A 14,304-nucleotide genomic window follows, 5' to 3' on the forward strand; every position below is an offset into this window, starting at 1 on the left:
AACAACCTGCAAGCCATAAATCTTTTAGTTGAAAAGAAAACGATTTACCAACAATTATACTCCATAAGTCACCAATTGAGTTATGAGTTGGTAAAGTATCAAAATAGCATGACAATCATTACCAACAAGAAACAAATAAATGAGTGTTTGTATCTATTTTTTGCATGTCAGCCTATTAAGCCCAAGCCATTAGATGAGATGAAGATTATAACATTTAATAATAATTATTGCGATTATGTCAAATAATTATCACGGATTCTTATTAAGATTTGCCGAGATTTATTATTTGGTATTTAACATCAATAAATGGCATTACATACCACATATAGGAGCAATGACGTTACATGAAAATAAATTGGCATTTATGGGCTAATTGGAAGCATTGAAGAGCAATATTTCATATTTATAGCTATATTAACTAGCAAATCAAGGAGAATGAAGCCGCAACTAGCAAGAAATTATGGGCATTTCTTTAGTCATTAAGACCGAAATATTCATTTAATTTAATTACTCTTTCCTTCCTAAATATCATGTATGTAACTGTATAAATGCAACCCTTTTAACTCAATTGTAAGTGGTCCCCAACCAAGACAAATTGAGTTCAAATACATCTACAACTTTTCTGCTATCTTTTCTCTCGAGCCTAGTCAATTTTTGTCGCTTTCTTTACAATATTTTTCATTCTTGCTCTAGCCTAGTTAAATTTTTATTGTTGTCTTTACCTTCTGTACTTTATATTTCCTGCAATTTACTTTTTGTTGTAAATATTATTTCTTATGTGGCTGTCCACGTTATTGGTTAGGGACCTACATGTAATATATCAATAGTTTAAACACTTATCATGTAAACCCTACCTCTATATAAGGGAGGCCTCTAAGACTGAATAAGACACTTCTCTATTTTCCCCTCATCTCTCTTTATACGTTTCTTACTCTCTACAAAGTAAGTCAATACTTTTTAACACGTTATCAGCACGCTCTGCTATTTTTCTTAAAACTCTATGATGATCTACGAGTTTATAGTGCAACGTTGTTGCTCTTAACTATAACTTATGATCTATGAGTTTATTTCTAATCTATATCAATTATGCATATTAGGGTTTATGGAGATATACGGCATCATATCAATGTTTTGTTTATTTTTTTTGATATACGGCGCCTTATTGCAGAATTAGGGTTTATGGAATGTTTTATTTTTTTGTGCTTCTGCAATCCTATATATAGTTTAATATATCCTGGGTACAATCGTCTATAGTTTAATATATGGTTGTTTTGTTTAATATAGTCTATTTGCTCCACAAACACGTTTCTTTATATAGTTTACTATGGGGCATAATCGCACTGTAGTTGGTTGCTAACTATTGGCAAGCATATATATATAGTTTACTATGATCTCTATTCTCTAATCGCACTTTAATATATATATATATATATGGTTTCATATGATTATCTAATCGCACGTTCCTGTATACATATACATATACATATACATATATATATATATATATATATATGAGATATATGTTGTTAACATATGGATATGTTTTTGCTGTTTCATTCTTTATAGCATATCTGATATTTATTTAATTAAATTTATCTTATATGTTTTATCAATTAAGCATATTTAATATTCATAATACAAGTGAACCTGAAGTTTCACTACTGCTACTCGAGCCAGAAGTTTCGAGTACATATCCGTTTGAACCCGAAGTTCAAAAATACGGAATTTTAGAACCTGAAGTTCTAATCATAAGACCACGAACCTGAAGCTTCGTGTATATAATTGCGATCCAATGTTCATTTTTTTTTCGAACCTGAAGTTTCGATATTGATTACTTATTTGTTAAGAACCTGTAGTTCTAACACTATACATGGATCCTAACATACCTCATCTTCATTGTGGCAGGAAGATGACGAATTTGGCAAAATTGGATTTTGTCGCCCTTGACATCTCTGGCAAGAACTACTTGTCTTGGGCCCTTGATGCAGAGATTCATCTCGAAGCCCAAAACCTTGGGCCTACAATCAAGGAAGGAAACTCAGCGTCCCCGCAGAATAAAGCTAAGGCTATGATTTTTCTGCGCCACCATCTCCATCAGGGATTGAAGGACGAGTACTTAACTGTCAAAGACCCACTTGAGCTATGGACAGGTTTGGCAGATAGGTTCGCTCACCAAAAGACTGTTGTGCTCCCTAGAGCACGTTATGAATGGACGCATCTGCGCCTTCAAGATTACAGTTCTGTGATAGATTATAATTCTGCCATGTTCAGGATCACCTCCCAAATGAATCTTTGTGGAGAAACTGTAACTCAGGCCATGATGCTTGAAAAGACCTTCTCCACTTTTCATGCCTCCAATATGGTCTTACAGCAGCAATACAGAGAAAGAGGATTCACCAAATATTCTGATCTCATCTCTTGTCTTCTGGTGGCTGAGCAAAACAATGAGCTCTTAATGAAGAACCATCAGTCTCGCCCCACAGGATCACAACCATTCCCTGAAGCGAATGCTACTTTTACTAGTGGTTATGGCAATAGACGTGGTGGAAGGCATGGCAAAGCCCGTAACCGTGGTCATAGACGTGGTCAGGGTCGACAAAATGGCCAAGCTCGTGGGGGCTACAACCAGCAGTTGGGCCCAAGGAACAATGCCAAGATTACTAAAGGAAATGGTCAGATGATCAAACCTCATAAAAATGAAGACAATGTTTGTCTTAGATGTGGTGGTAAAGGCCATTGGGCTCGCACCTGTCGTGTAGAAGACCATTTGGTGGCCCTCTACAAAGCTTCCTTGAAAAAGAAACATGTGGAGACAAACTACATTGACCACTCTGACCCTTGGGATTCATCTGAGCCTATAGACATTACTCCGCTCGATGTCTCAGATTTTTTTGCGAACAATGGAAGCAATTTTGATGATATGACCAGTGGTGGAATTCTTGACGACTACTAGTTGTCAGCCTATGTTTAGGCATTTTTTTTATTTTCTTTCTACATTAGTCACCTTTTGTTTAGGCCTCTGATTTTTTTTAGTTTGGTTTGTTCCTAGCTATTTTGCAAGGCAATAAAAAGAAGTTTTTTTCTGGATACTTGTTGCTCTATCATGTGGTTTATGATGCATTAATTAAATTGCATGTGGTCTATGATGCATCTATATTTTTGACGTCAGTTTGCAAAAAGGAATTATGATGGGTATATATATATATATATATATTTTTTTTTTTTCTCTCGTACCCAAATGAATGACTAAATTGTTTTTATAAATGATCGCTAATATCATGTTTCACTGCCTTAGTCAGACTAATTAATTAATTATTATTATTATTTCTTTTATGAAGGCATGAACATGGATTTTGGATGCTCTCAACTTATGAAGGATGGAGAAGAAATATGTCTTGCTGACAGTGCCACTACACATACGATCCTTCGCGATCGGATTTATTTCTCCACTTTAACGCCTTCTAAAGCCAATGTGACTACTATCTCAGGTCCTGCAGACCTGATTGAAGGCTCCGGAAGAGCCCACATTAGGCTACCCAATGGAACTCAATTGTCCATTCAAGAGGCTTTATACTCTTCGAGATCCAGAAGAAATCTCCTCAGTTTTAGAGATATCCGTTTAAATGGATACCACATTGAGACCACAAATGATAATCATGTGGAATATCTTTGCATTACATCCAATAAAAACTGCCAAAAGCATATATTGGAAAAATTGGTTGCCCTATCATCTGGGTTGTATTACACAACTATTCAACCAATTGAGGCATACCATGTTGTGAACCAGCAGTTCAAAAATCAACAAACATTTATGCTTTGGCATGACCGTTTGGGTCACCCTGGATCCACCATGATGCGTAGGATCATTACAAATTCCAATGGACATCCATTGATGACTAAACATATCGTTTTGCCAAGCAACCCTTGCAAAGCCTGCTCACAAGCGAAATTGGTGGTTAAACCATCTTATGCAAAGATAGATATCGAATCCCCATCTTTTCTACAAAGAATTCAAGGGGACATTTGTGGACCTATTGACCCATCTTGTGGACCATTTCGATATTTTATGGTCCTAGTTGATGCCTCTACAAGATGGTCACATGTTTGCCTCTTGTCTACCCGTAATGTGGCATTTGCCAAACTACTTGCTCAGATAATTAAATTACGAGCTCAATTCCCGGACTACTCTATCAAGTCCATTCGTTTAGACAATGCTGGTGAATTTGCATCTCAAACTTTTGATGATTATTGCATGTCTATGGGAATTGAAATTGAACATTCAGTTCCTCATGTTCATACGCAAAATGGTTTGGCAGAAGCTCTTATTAAGAGACTTCAAATAATAGCTCGCACTTTGCTAATGAAAACAAAGATGCCAGTTTCTGCATGGGGACATGCAATTTTGCATGCAGCAGCTTTAATTCGGTTGAGGCCCATAGCCAACCATCAATATTCCCCATTACAACTTGTTTCTGGGAGCCAGCCCAATATCTCCCATCTTCGAACATTTGGTTGTGCTGTTTATGTGCCTATTGCACCGCCACAACGAACAAAAATGGGCCCTCAACGTCGATTGGGAATCTACATTGGTTTTGATTCACCATCCATTATTCGGTATTTAGAACCCATGACGGGTGATACCTTCACCGCACGGTTTGCAGATTGCCATTTTGATGAGACAATATTCCCGCCGTTAGGGGGAGATAAGACTGTTCCAAATGAACGTCGTGAATTAATGTGGACTGTACCCACTATATCTCATCTTGACCCTCGTACTAAAGAAAGTGAAATTGAAGTACGAAGGATTCTGCACCTTCAAAATATTGCTAACACAATGCCTGATGCATTCACTGACACAGCAAAAGTGACAAGATCACATATCCCAGCAATAAATGCACCGGCAAGAATTAATGTCCAAATTGGACAAAATAATGTGGCGGCCAATGAGCCATCTGCTGCACGCCTGAAGCGTGGCAGACCTGTAAGTTCAAAAGATTCAGTTCCTAGAAAGAGGAAAACAAAGGCACATCTGAATCCTAATGAAATCGCCCCTGAAGAGAATATTGGGCAAGACATTAATGTCTGATCCACAATTCATGATTCTGTGACTACAGAAGAGGAAAATGACATCGGTGAGACACCAGCCCATGAAGAGGCTCAGGTACCTGAAAATAAGGAAATTTCCGTAAACTACGTGTACACCAATGAATTGTGGGATCGTAGAGATATGATCATAGACAATATATTCTCATTCGCAGTAGCTACTGAAATAATAAAAGGCGATGACACTGAACCTCGCTCTGTTAATGAATGTAGACAGAGACATGACTGGCTCAAATGGAAAGATGCAATCCAAACTGAATTAAATTCTCTAGAAAAACGCAGTGTTTTCGGACCTGTTGTCCAAACACCACCCAATGTCAAACCGGTTGGATATAAATGGGTATTTGTGAGAAAGCGTAATGAGAAAAATGAGATTGCAAGATATAAGGCGCGACTTGTTGCGCAAGGTTTTTCACAAAGGCCTGGGATAGATTATGAGGAAACATATTCTCCTGTAATGGATGCTATCACATTCCGCTATCTAATAAGTTTAGTAGTTTCAGAAAAACTTGATATGCGTCTTATGGATGTTGTTACTGCATACCTATACGGTGAGTTAGATACTGATATCTACATGAAAGTCCCAGAAGGACTTAGGTTGCCTGAAGCAACTGCAAAACCACGCAGTATGTACTCAATCAAACTGAGACGATCCTTATATGGATTGAAGCAATCTGGACGAATGTGGTACAACCGCCTCAGTGAGTATCTACTTAAGGAAGGATATGTCAATGATCCTATATGTCCTTGCGTGTTCATTAAGAAATCAAATTCTGGTTTTGCAATAGTCGCAGTTTATGTCGATGACATGAATCTGATTGGAAGTTCTTCAGAACTTGGAAAAACTGCTGAATATTTAAAGAAAGAATTTGAAATGAAAGACCTTGGAAAAACAAGGTATTGCCTCGGGCTGCAAATTGAGCATTTGGATAGTGGGATTCTTGTCCATCAATTTGCTTATACAGAAAAAATTCTAAAGAGATTTGGTATGGAAAAGGCTCACCCACTGAGTACCCCAATGGTTGTTCGGAGTCTTGACACTATGAAAGATCCATTTCGTCCAAGACAAGATGACGAAATTATCCTTGGTCCAGAAGTACCATATCTTAGTGCTATTAGTGCCCTTCTTTATTTGGCGCAATGTACAAGACCAGACATTGCATTTGCAGTTAGCGTATTGGCAAGATATAGCTCTGCTCCAACATCACACCATTGGAAGGGCGTAAAAGACATTTTACGCTACCTTCGTGGTACAACAGATATGGGTTTATTCTATACAAATAAATCTGTTGATAATTCCACGATTGTTGGATATGCTGATGCAGGATATCTCTCTGATCCGCATAGAGGTCGCTCTCAAACAGGATATGTTTTTACTTGTGGAGACACAGCAATTTCATGGCGATCATCTAAGCAAACACTCGTGGCAACTTCCTCTAATCATTCAGAAATAATTGCTTTATATGAGGCTGGCCGAGAATGTTTTTGGTTAAGATCCATGATTCGCCACATTCGAAGCACCTGTGATTTACCTTCAGTAACTGACAAACCAACAGTCATGTATGAAGACAATACTGCTTGTATTGCTCAGATTAAAGAAGGATTCATCAAAGGTGACAAGACTAAGCATATCGCACCAAAGTTCTTTCACACTCATGAGCTTCAGAAGAATCAAGAAATTGCAGTGAAGCAAATTCGATCCGACGAAAACTTGGCTGATTTATTCACCAAATCTCTACCTAAGTGTACTTTCCAGAAGTTAGTGGAAGGGATCGGATTGAGACGACTCTCGAAGCTATCAAGCGACACATGCAAAGATCAGGGGGAGATTGCAATCAGGGGGAGCATCAAGAAACATGCTACCTAGGACATATGCGCGTTGTGCTCTTTTTGTCCTTCGACCAGGGTTATTTTTATCCCACTGGGTTTTTGTTACCTGGCAAGGTTTTTAACGAGGCAACAATAAGCACGTCCAATGCCATCATCAATTGGTGGACATCCAAGGGGGAGTGTTGTAAATATTATTTCTTATGTGGCTGTCCACGTTATTGGTTAGGGACCTACATGTAATATATCAATAGTTTAAACACTTATCATGTAAACCCTACCTCTATATAAGGGAGGCCTCTAAGACTGAATAAGACACTTCTCTATTTTCCCCTCATCTCTCTTTATACGTTTCTTACTCTCTACAAAGTAAGTCAATACTTTTTAACACTTTTCACCTGTTTTAAGTTTTATGCTATTTATTTTCCCATTTATTTTATGCTCTTTACTTTACACACCGTTACTTTCTGCAACCTATATCAAAAAATAAAAAAGAGACGCAACATCTGTGAAAACGTCGAAAGCCTTGCAACAAAGGCATTTGAACCTAGTGATCGAGACGGTTTCTTCCTCGTCCGATAATCACTTGAAGAAATCAAATCAAGCCAAATATTAATCAAAACCTCGCTTAGCCAATCGGCCACAAGTTGGCACGACCGCGCAATCCAAAACGACAATTGGACTTCAAGTCCCTCGACCTCTCATTTGGGCCGAGACAATTTTGAGTCAAACAATAATGAGTTGAATCCTCAACAGTGCAAAAAGAGCAAAGCTGACATACTGAAACCAATGGGATTCCCCGTCGTTAAAGTTGGTCATCGATGGGTAACTTTTATGGAGAAGGCACAAAAAAGAAAAATTCAGCATCAGTGCCCAAACTCTCAACTATACCAATATGATACCTGAAGTCTTATTTTGATATTAACATGATATCTCCGTTCAATTTCCGTGACGGCTCCGTCAAATTGATGACGTGGCAAGAACATGTCATGCACATGATATTTTTATTAAGGATAAAATAGTCTTTCACTACTAACTAACTAAAAAAAAAAGAGCGAATCATGAACAAAGTGATGGCCCTCTCTCTCTTCTTCTTCACAATCCTCTACAACTCCCATTCTTCTTATTCAATATAGAGAATGACAAGATACAAGAGTATCAACCTGTATAACTGGCCCATCCATAATGAATCAGAGTATGCCACGCCTAATTCAATTATGTCTAATCCACAAGAATCCAGGACCTTCAATGCTTCTGCGGTGATTGATAGATCAGGATCACCGGCAGCAATGTAAGGGATTAATGCAACCTGCACAAAAACACATCTTGATCAAAACAACATATTCTCATAAATAAACACTCCCATCTAAAACCAACCACAAATCTTGATCCTCAAGTAAAATTCATCTAACAAACCTAAATGCTCCGATACTCAACTGATCTAAAGAGTGCACAACAAAATTTGCTCAACACCATTCAAATCATATCGTCTGACCAATTAATCTAATGAATTACTAAAATTCTGAATCCTTGATTTAAACCATTATTTACTTCAATCAAAGTCACAGTCACGTAAAATGTGGAATCTGCTACTTCAACCAATGATAGTCAGATCCATTAAACATGCAGATTACAGAGCTATCAGTCAAATCCACAGCAACCAATCCCAACAAGAAGAACTACTCCAAAGCCAAAGGTCTAATTAATCAACGCTCTCTTCCCCAAACCCAATTTTGCAATGAAGCCGAATATGAAAGCCAGCAGGGAAATGTCAAAACAATATTTGCATTTGCCTAGTGGATTGAGGCCAAATGAAAGCCCTGCATCTGGTGGGTCTGCAACTGGACAAGCAGAAGGAGAAGGAGCTCGAGGTCAATGTGAGCACTAGCATCGAAGAAGGTTTGCCTCAGGATCACGAAATATCGGTAAGCTCAAGTAATGTTAGTCTAAATATTTGAGTTTAGTGGCTGAAGAAAATTGCATTACGAAATTTGCAGAGGATTGCCGAATTGCTTAGTCTAAAGGTTCGAAATGCATTGAAGCACATGGTGGAGTGACCGCTGCGCCGACAATGCGATCCCCTTGCCCAACGTCACCGGCAACATCCTAGCCAAGGTGATCGAGTACTGCAAGTAGCACGTTGAGGAGGGCGCCACAGATGCCAAGAAGGACAAGTCCGGCGATGCGATCTGGTGCAAGGTTTTAAATCTCTGCAATATTTCCGATATATCCCCTGATATCTCCTTTTTTCGACTGACCGATATATCTTAGGGGGTAAATATTGATAAAGTAATCTGGGGTTCACATTCAAAACTAATTAGCAATGGATGGAGTGACCCAAACCCTTATAAACCCATAGACAAGGTCCCATTTTTCCTATGTGGGATGTATATATTCACACACCCCCACACGTGTGGCGAATTTTGAAGCCATACACGTGGACAACTTGGGTGACGTGGAGCCCGTGTGGCTGTTAGGCATGCACACGTGGGTAACCTGGCTCTGATACCATGAAAAAGTAATCTGAGGTTCACATCCAAAACCAATTGGCAATGGATGGAGTTGCCCAAACTCTTATAAATCCATAGGCAAGGTCCCATTTTTCCCATGTGGGATGTATATATTCTCAACAAATATCTTATCTTCTACCGTTTCTGCGAAATTTCTCCGACATCGTCAAATATCCCCGATATATTAGATATTTGCGATATATTCCCAATAAAGTGAAGAAATATTTGTAAAATTTGACATAAAAATAAATAAATAAACTCAGTAATTCTCTAAATGAAAATCTGTGTGAAGAGAGATCTCCTCAAGGCAAATCTGAGTGAGGAAAAATCCCCTCAAGGTGATCTAGGTGAGTAGAAAATCCCCTCAAGGTGAATCTAGGTGAGGATAAATACCCTCAAGGCGATTTTGGGTGAGAAGTAATTCTTTAAATGCAAATATGTGTGAGGAAAGAATAATGTGGTCAATGAAAACAACTATATAGATCTACTTCATGTTGCAAGCGAGTCGCTTGATAATGGCATTGATCCACTTCATGATTGGATTATGCCTGCACACCTAGATGATGAAGCTGGAAGACCTCTTCCACAAGTTGTAGAAACTGAAACTAATGCTGGAATCAACGTAGAGATAGTCTTATCTGAAGAAGTTGTTAAAAACCCATAAGATAATTCAAATAATGATGATGTGTGGGGTGGTACAGCAACTCCAGATAGTTCTGATGATGGTGGAGAGGGTGGAAGCGGAACAGGTGGTGGAGGTGAATAAGATATGAATATGGACAATCTTCTATGGATGAAGGATTAAACCAATTTACATGTGAAGGTAATTTTGATCATATCACTCAAGATGAAGACCACGGAGTGAGAACAGCTGGTCATGGTGCTCAAGAGAAGACCCGATATGGGAGGAGGACTAGAAGTGCAACTGATGATCAAAGTACCCCATCTGATGTTTCTTCAATTGCCTTAAGTTTTGACTCTATCAGTTTAGGCACAGAGCGCAGTGGGATCTCAAATGAATCTCTTGAAGGCAACAATCAATCTGGTTATGATGCTTATGGATATAATAAATATAGAGAAGTATATAATCAATCATCTAGTTGGGTTCATCCTTATTATCTCCTTATAGGGGAAACAGTCGGCAGCTCTAAAGAGATCTATAACTATCATGTTCATCACTACAATTCTCACTATATGGGTTATGTCTTGGTCTGATTATTGCATTTTCGTAGACCAGCGAGCGGCTTTTCAACCGCCTAGAGTCTCTTTTTGGATGTAGATGAAGTTGACATTCATAAGTATTTATATGTAATTCTAAACTTCTAATAAATTGACTTTTTTCAAAAAAGATATATTTTCTCCTCTATCCCCGATATATCTCTGATATTTCCGATATCTCCCTTTTTCAAAGTACCGATAAATATGAAGATACCAATATTTAAAACCCTGATCTAGTGATCATCTCCTAGTAAGAAGGAACAGTATTGATATGAAAAGTTTTTGTTGAGCTTAGTTGAGTTGATTAATTGGAGTTGTGCAAATTTTTGTGGAAATCCCTAGTTGATCAATGGAAAGAGTCCAAATGAACTGCTGCACCTATATAGCATCTATAATTAGCTAGAACAAAATTCCAGAAGAGTAAAACCAGGTGTGACACTTGTTCTTTTGGTCCGAAACAATAGGACAAGGATCTTTCAAGGACAATATAACTTTCCTTCTTATAAAAATGGAAAAGAAAATAATAATTATGAAATTTGAAAGTCCTGACCTTGTCCATAGTCCATACCGCAAAGCCCAAAGGAACGAAGCTAGGACATGAATCTCATTCCCCATCCATTACTATTCGCTACTGTTTGCCAAATTTAGAGGCATTGAGCTAAAGGCTGCAACGCATGAAACACACTTGTAGTTTTTAAGGCTTCTTGAGCTGAGCTGAGCTCAAACACTGATATTCTACTCATGCATCATGATAACTTGAAGTGGGAGATAAGAGATCTATGCCATCATGATAGTTTCAATTTTCCAACCAGTTGTAAAGGTTCATTCCACTGGCCGGAGAAAACTAAATTGAGAGCTATATTTGGCGAGGCATATCACACGGTGGGCCAAAAGTAAGAGGTCGCTTTTTTGAGCCAAAGACTTTGCTGCTGCTGTACTATGAAGCAGGGGAAGTAGTCATGAATGCCACTATCAATCACTATGAATTTTTGTGAGGAAAAAGACTTCACTATATCATAATCTGATAAAAGCTGAAACTTTTTTGAGAGAGTAGAGTTGCATCATCAAAAGTTTGAAGCACTTTAAATATAAACGTAACAATTGGACTTGGACGTGTACATATGAGGCTTATGATTTCATTTCAGAGTGAAGAAGAGAAATTATCAATAAAGTTACAGGGTCTGTTAAAAATTACACAACTTTAACCTCATTTGCAGCTTCAACTTACAAACCAATGAGTAAAATGGAACAAAGAAAACCTTCAATCATTCTACTATTTCTATCCAAATGAATACTCAGGGCTCTCTAAATTACAACAGCCTAATCACATTTCAAATCAAAGTAAGAATGTGACAAGTTATAGTTCACTTCACACTTCTGGCTAAGCCATCAATTTTCAGCCATTAAGCACCTCAACTAATCACCTCAACCACCTTCTAAGGTCACTCGTTGAAGAAGGAGAGGCCTCACCACCATGACTCTCAGTACAACATGAAGAATAGTTAGATTGTTGCTCCAACCCAAAGTGTGATCCACTCACCACACTCTTAAAGCTCGGACTCCTCAAGCTATGCCCATAACCTCCTCCTGCATAAACCCCCATTCCAACAACCCCATAAGGATCGGGAGCTGGAAACGAAAGTCTTTTCTTCACCGATCCAACTCCTCCTCCTCGCTCCCTGTCAGGTGTCGAAGGCCTTTGCCTCGGTGCACTTTGGGAGCGAATTCGAGCCTTGGCAGATTCAGTTGCTGCCATGTAATTAGGCAATGTAGCACCAACATTGCCGCCACTAGTGCTAGTGCTGCCCCTACTATGTTGGTGCACAACACCACCATTGTAGTAATAATTAGACCTCAGGCTAGGGGTTTGAGACGCATTGGAGCTTCGGTCTTCTCTAACGCAACGAGGGCTCGCAGACCGCACTTGGAGAGGAGGGCGGCTCTTTGATGGTGAGGGTGTGATGGGGGAGTGGTGGAAGTGTTGGTTTTGGTGGGATCTATCTTTATGGAGTGGTGAACTAGGTCTTTGCTGTTGGTTTTGTTGGTGGTATTGGCTTGCATTCGATCTTCGGAAATTGGATGATAAACTTGAATAAGGCTGCGAGGTGTCGATTTCAACTGTTTTGATGGGGTCTTTGCGGTCAGTAGAAGCTCTTCCTCTGCTGCTCTCCCATGGCTTTGGGGCCATCCATCTGTCTAACCATTTGGGTTTCTCTTCAAGCTCTTCCTCATTCCCCATTGATGGGCTCCTCCCATTTCTCCATATCTTCGATTGTGCAGAAAATTAAGGCTAATTAGCTCAACTATTTCAATGTAATTAAATTTGCGAAAACAGGAGAAACAGGGTAGATGGTAATAAACCTGTTGAGAAAAGGCGTGTGATAAAGCTTTCTCACGCTTCATTGCAGCTTCTTTTCTATGTTGCAACATTGCTTTTACTTCCTCAATAGTGTGAGGCCTTTCATCCCAATCATCTGCTATACTACTTCCCTCTCTAGACTGCTACACACACAACATACAAATGTTAATATGTTATCATCTTGGAACTAATCATAACAAAGCAGCATTTTTTTCTTCCAAAACCATGAAATTGAAATGCCTTTTGATAATAAATCTGATCCAATTAACTCACAATGGATTTTCGGTCTGAAATGTCTTGAAGATACCGCGATTCCCAAGCGCTATTGCTATTAGTGTCGCTAAAGGCCGATTTTCTACTACCTTCATGGGAAAGCCTAGTTCTCTGATCAAGAACCCGAGCTTGAACTCGAACCAGAGCTTGCATACACCTGAGAGTCATCTTCGCTTGCTTCCTCACATTGTGTCCTCTCACCAAAGCTTGCAGCTTCACAAGCCCTTTAAGCGCACGAAGCGCCCTCCTTGCCTTCAACCCCAAAAAACAAACAAACACAAAACAATCAAAACCACTTCCCATTTTCTTTTACTTAACATCAATTTACCAAACAGAGATAGATCTATTACCAAGTAACCTCTAAAAGCGGTCTGAATGACAATGGCTGCAAACTGAAGTTGCTCTCTGGCATGGTTAGATGGCTTGGTCAGCCGAGCCACTTCGACGGCGGCCGCTTGAGCAGTCGCCATTGCTGCTTCGGCTGTGGCCACAGCAACATCAAGAGCATGCCTCTGCTCTGCAGCAGCTACTGATACATTTTCAGTTTTCTCCTTTGGACTTTCTTGACTTAAATTCGTGGGCTTCCTGAAAATCCACCGACGCTTCTCTCTTTTCTGCACAAAACCCAGAAACCAAAAACCAAAAACCAAAATCACCATCTGCCAAGAAAACTCAAATGAAGATTGCAGGGGGTTTAAGGAACTTGACCTTATGATCTTCATCGTCCTTGGTGGGAGATCTGAAAGCTCTTTTCACAGCAGTCAACCAAGAGGAGCCCCCCTTCTTCCCCATGAGAAAATACAGTAAAACCCAGCTGCATTTACAGCTGAGGAAGATCACAAAGTGCCAGGGAGGTTAAAGACACATGATGGGTGCTTATTGATCGTGGCGTGTACGAAAGTGCCACACCCTTTAACTCTGTGAAAGGGAGAGTTTATTAAAGTGTGAGAAAGAAACAATGGAAAAGACGGGGACTTTCAACTGGCCCAACCTTAGCTTAGATTCATTTCCATC

The 14,304-nt window shown here is 39.2% G+C and overlaps 2 protein-coding genes across 3 annotated transcripts; one reads left to right on the forward strand and one right to left on the reverse strand.

Annotated features, from left to right (window-relative positions):
- The first annotated feature begins 1,909 nt into the window (after nucleotides 1–1,909).
- LOC112169588 lies at nucleotides 1,910–2,953 on the forward strand. The gene has a single exon (XM_024306647.1). It carries the CDS (start codon nucleotides 1,910–1,912, stop codon nucleotides 2,951–2,953), a length of 1,044 nt encoding a protein of 347 aa, XP_024162415.1.
- An 8,887-nt stretch (nucleotides 2,954–11,840) lies between these two features.
- On the reverse strand, nucleotides 11,841–14,304 carry LOC112182141 (protein IQ-DOMAIN 1). 2 transcript variants are annotated; one of them, XM_024320586.2, is made up of 5 exons: nucleotides 13,999–14,304; nucleotides 13,641–13,904; nucleotides 13,291–13,542; nucleotides 13,020–13,157; nucleotides 11,841–12,924 (listed from the first exon to the last, which is right to left on the reverse strand). In XM_024320586.2, exons 1-5 carry the CDS (start codon nucleotides 14,080–14,082, stop codon nucleotides 12,079–12,081), a joined length of 1,584 nt encoding a protein of 527 aa, XP_024176354.1. In that variant the 5' UTR covers nucleotides 14,083–14,304; the 3' UTR covers nucleotides 11,841–12,078. The 2 variants fall into 2 exon arrangements, with proteins under 2 accessions (XP_024176354.1, XP_024176353.1); XM_024320585.2 differs by having other exon boundaries at nucleotides 13,020–13,160; nucleotides 13,999–14,303.

This window comes from Rosa chinensis, chromosome 1 (genome assembly GCF_002994745.2).
Source record: "Rosa chinensis cultivar Old Blush chromosome 1, RchiOBHm-V2, whole genome shotgun sequence".
In the NCBI taxonomy this organism is placed as follows: Eukaryota; Viridiplantae; Streptophyta; class Magnoliopsida; order Rosales; family Rosaceae; genus Rosa; species Rosa chinensis.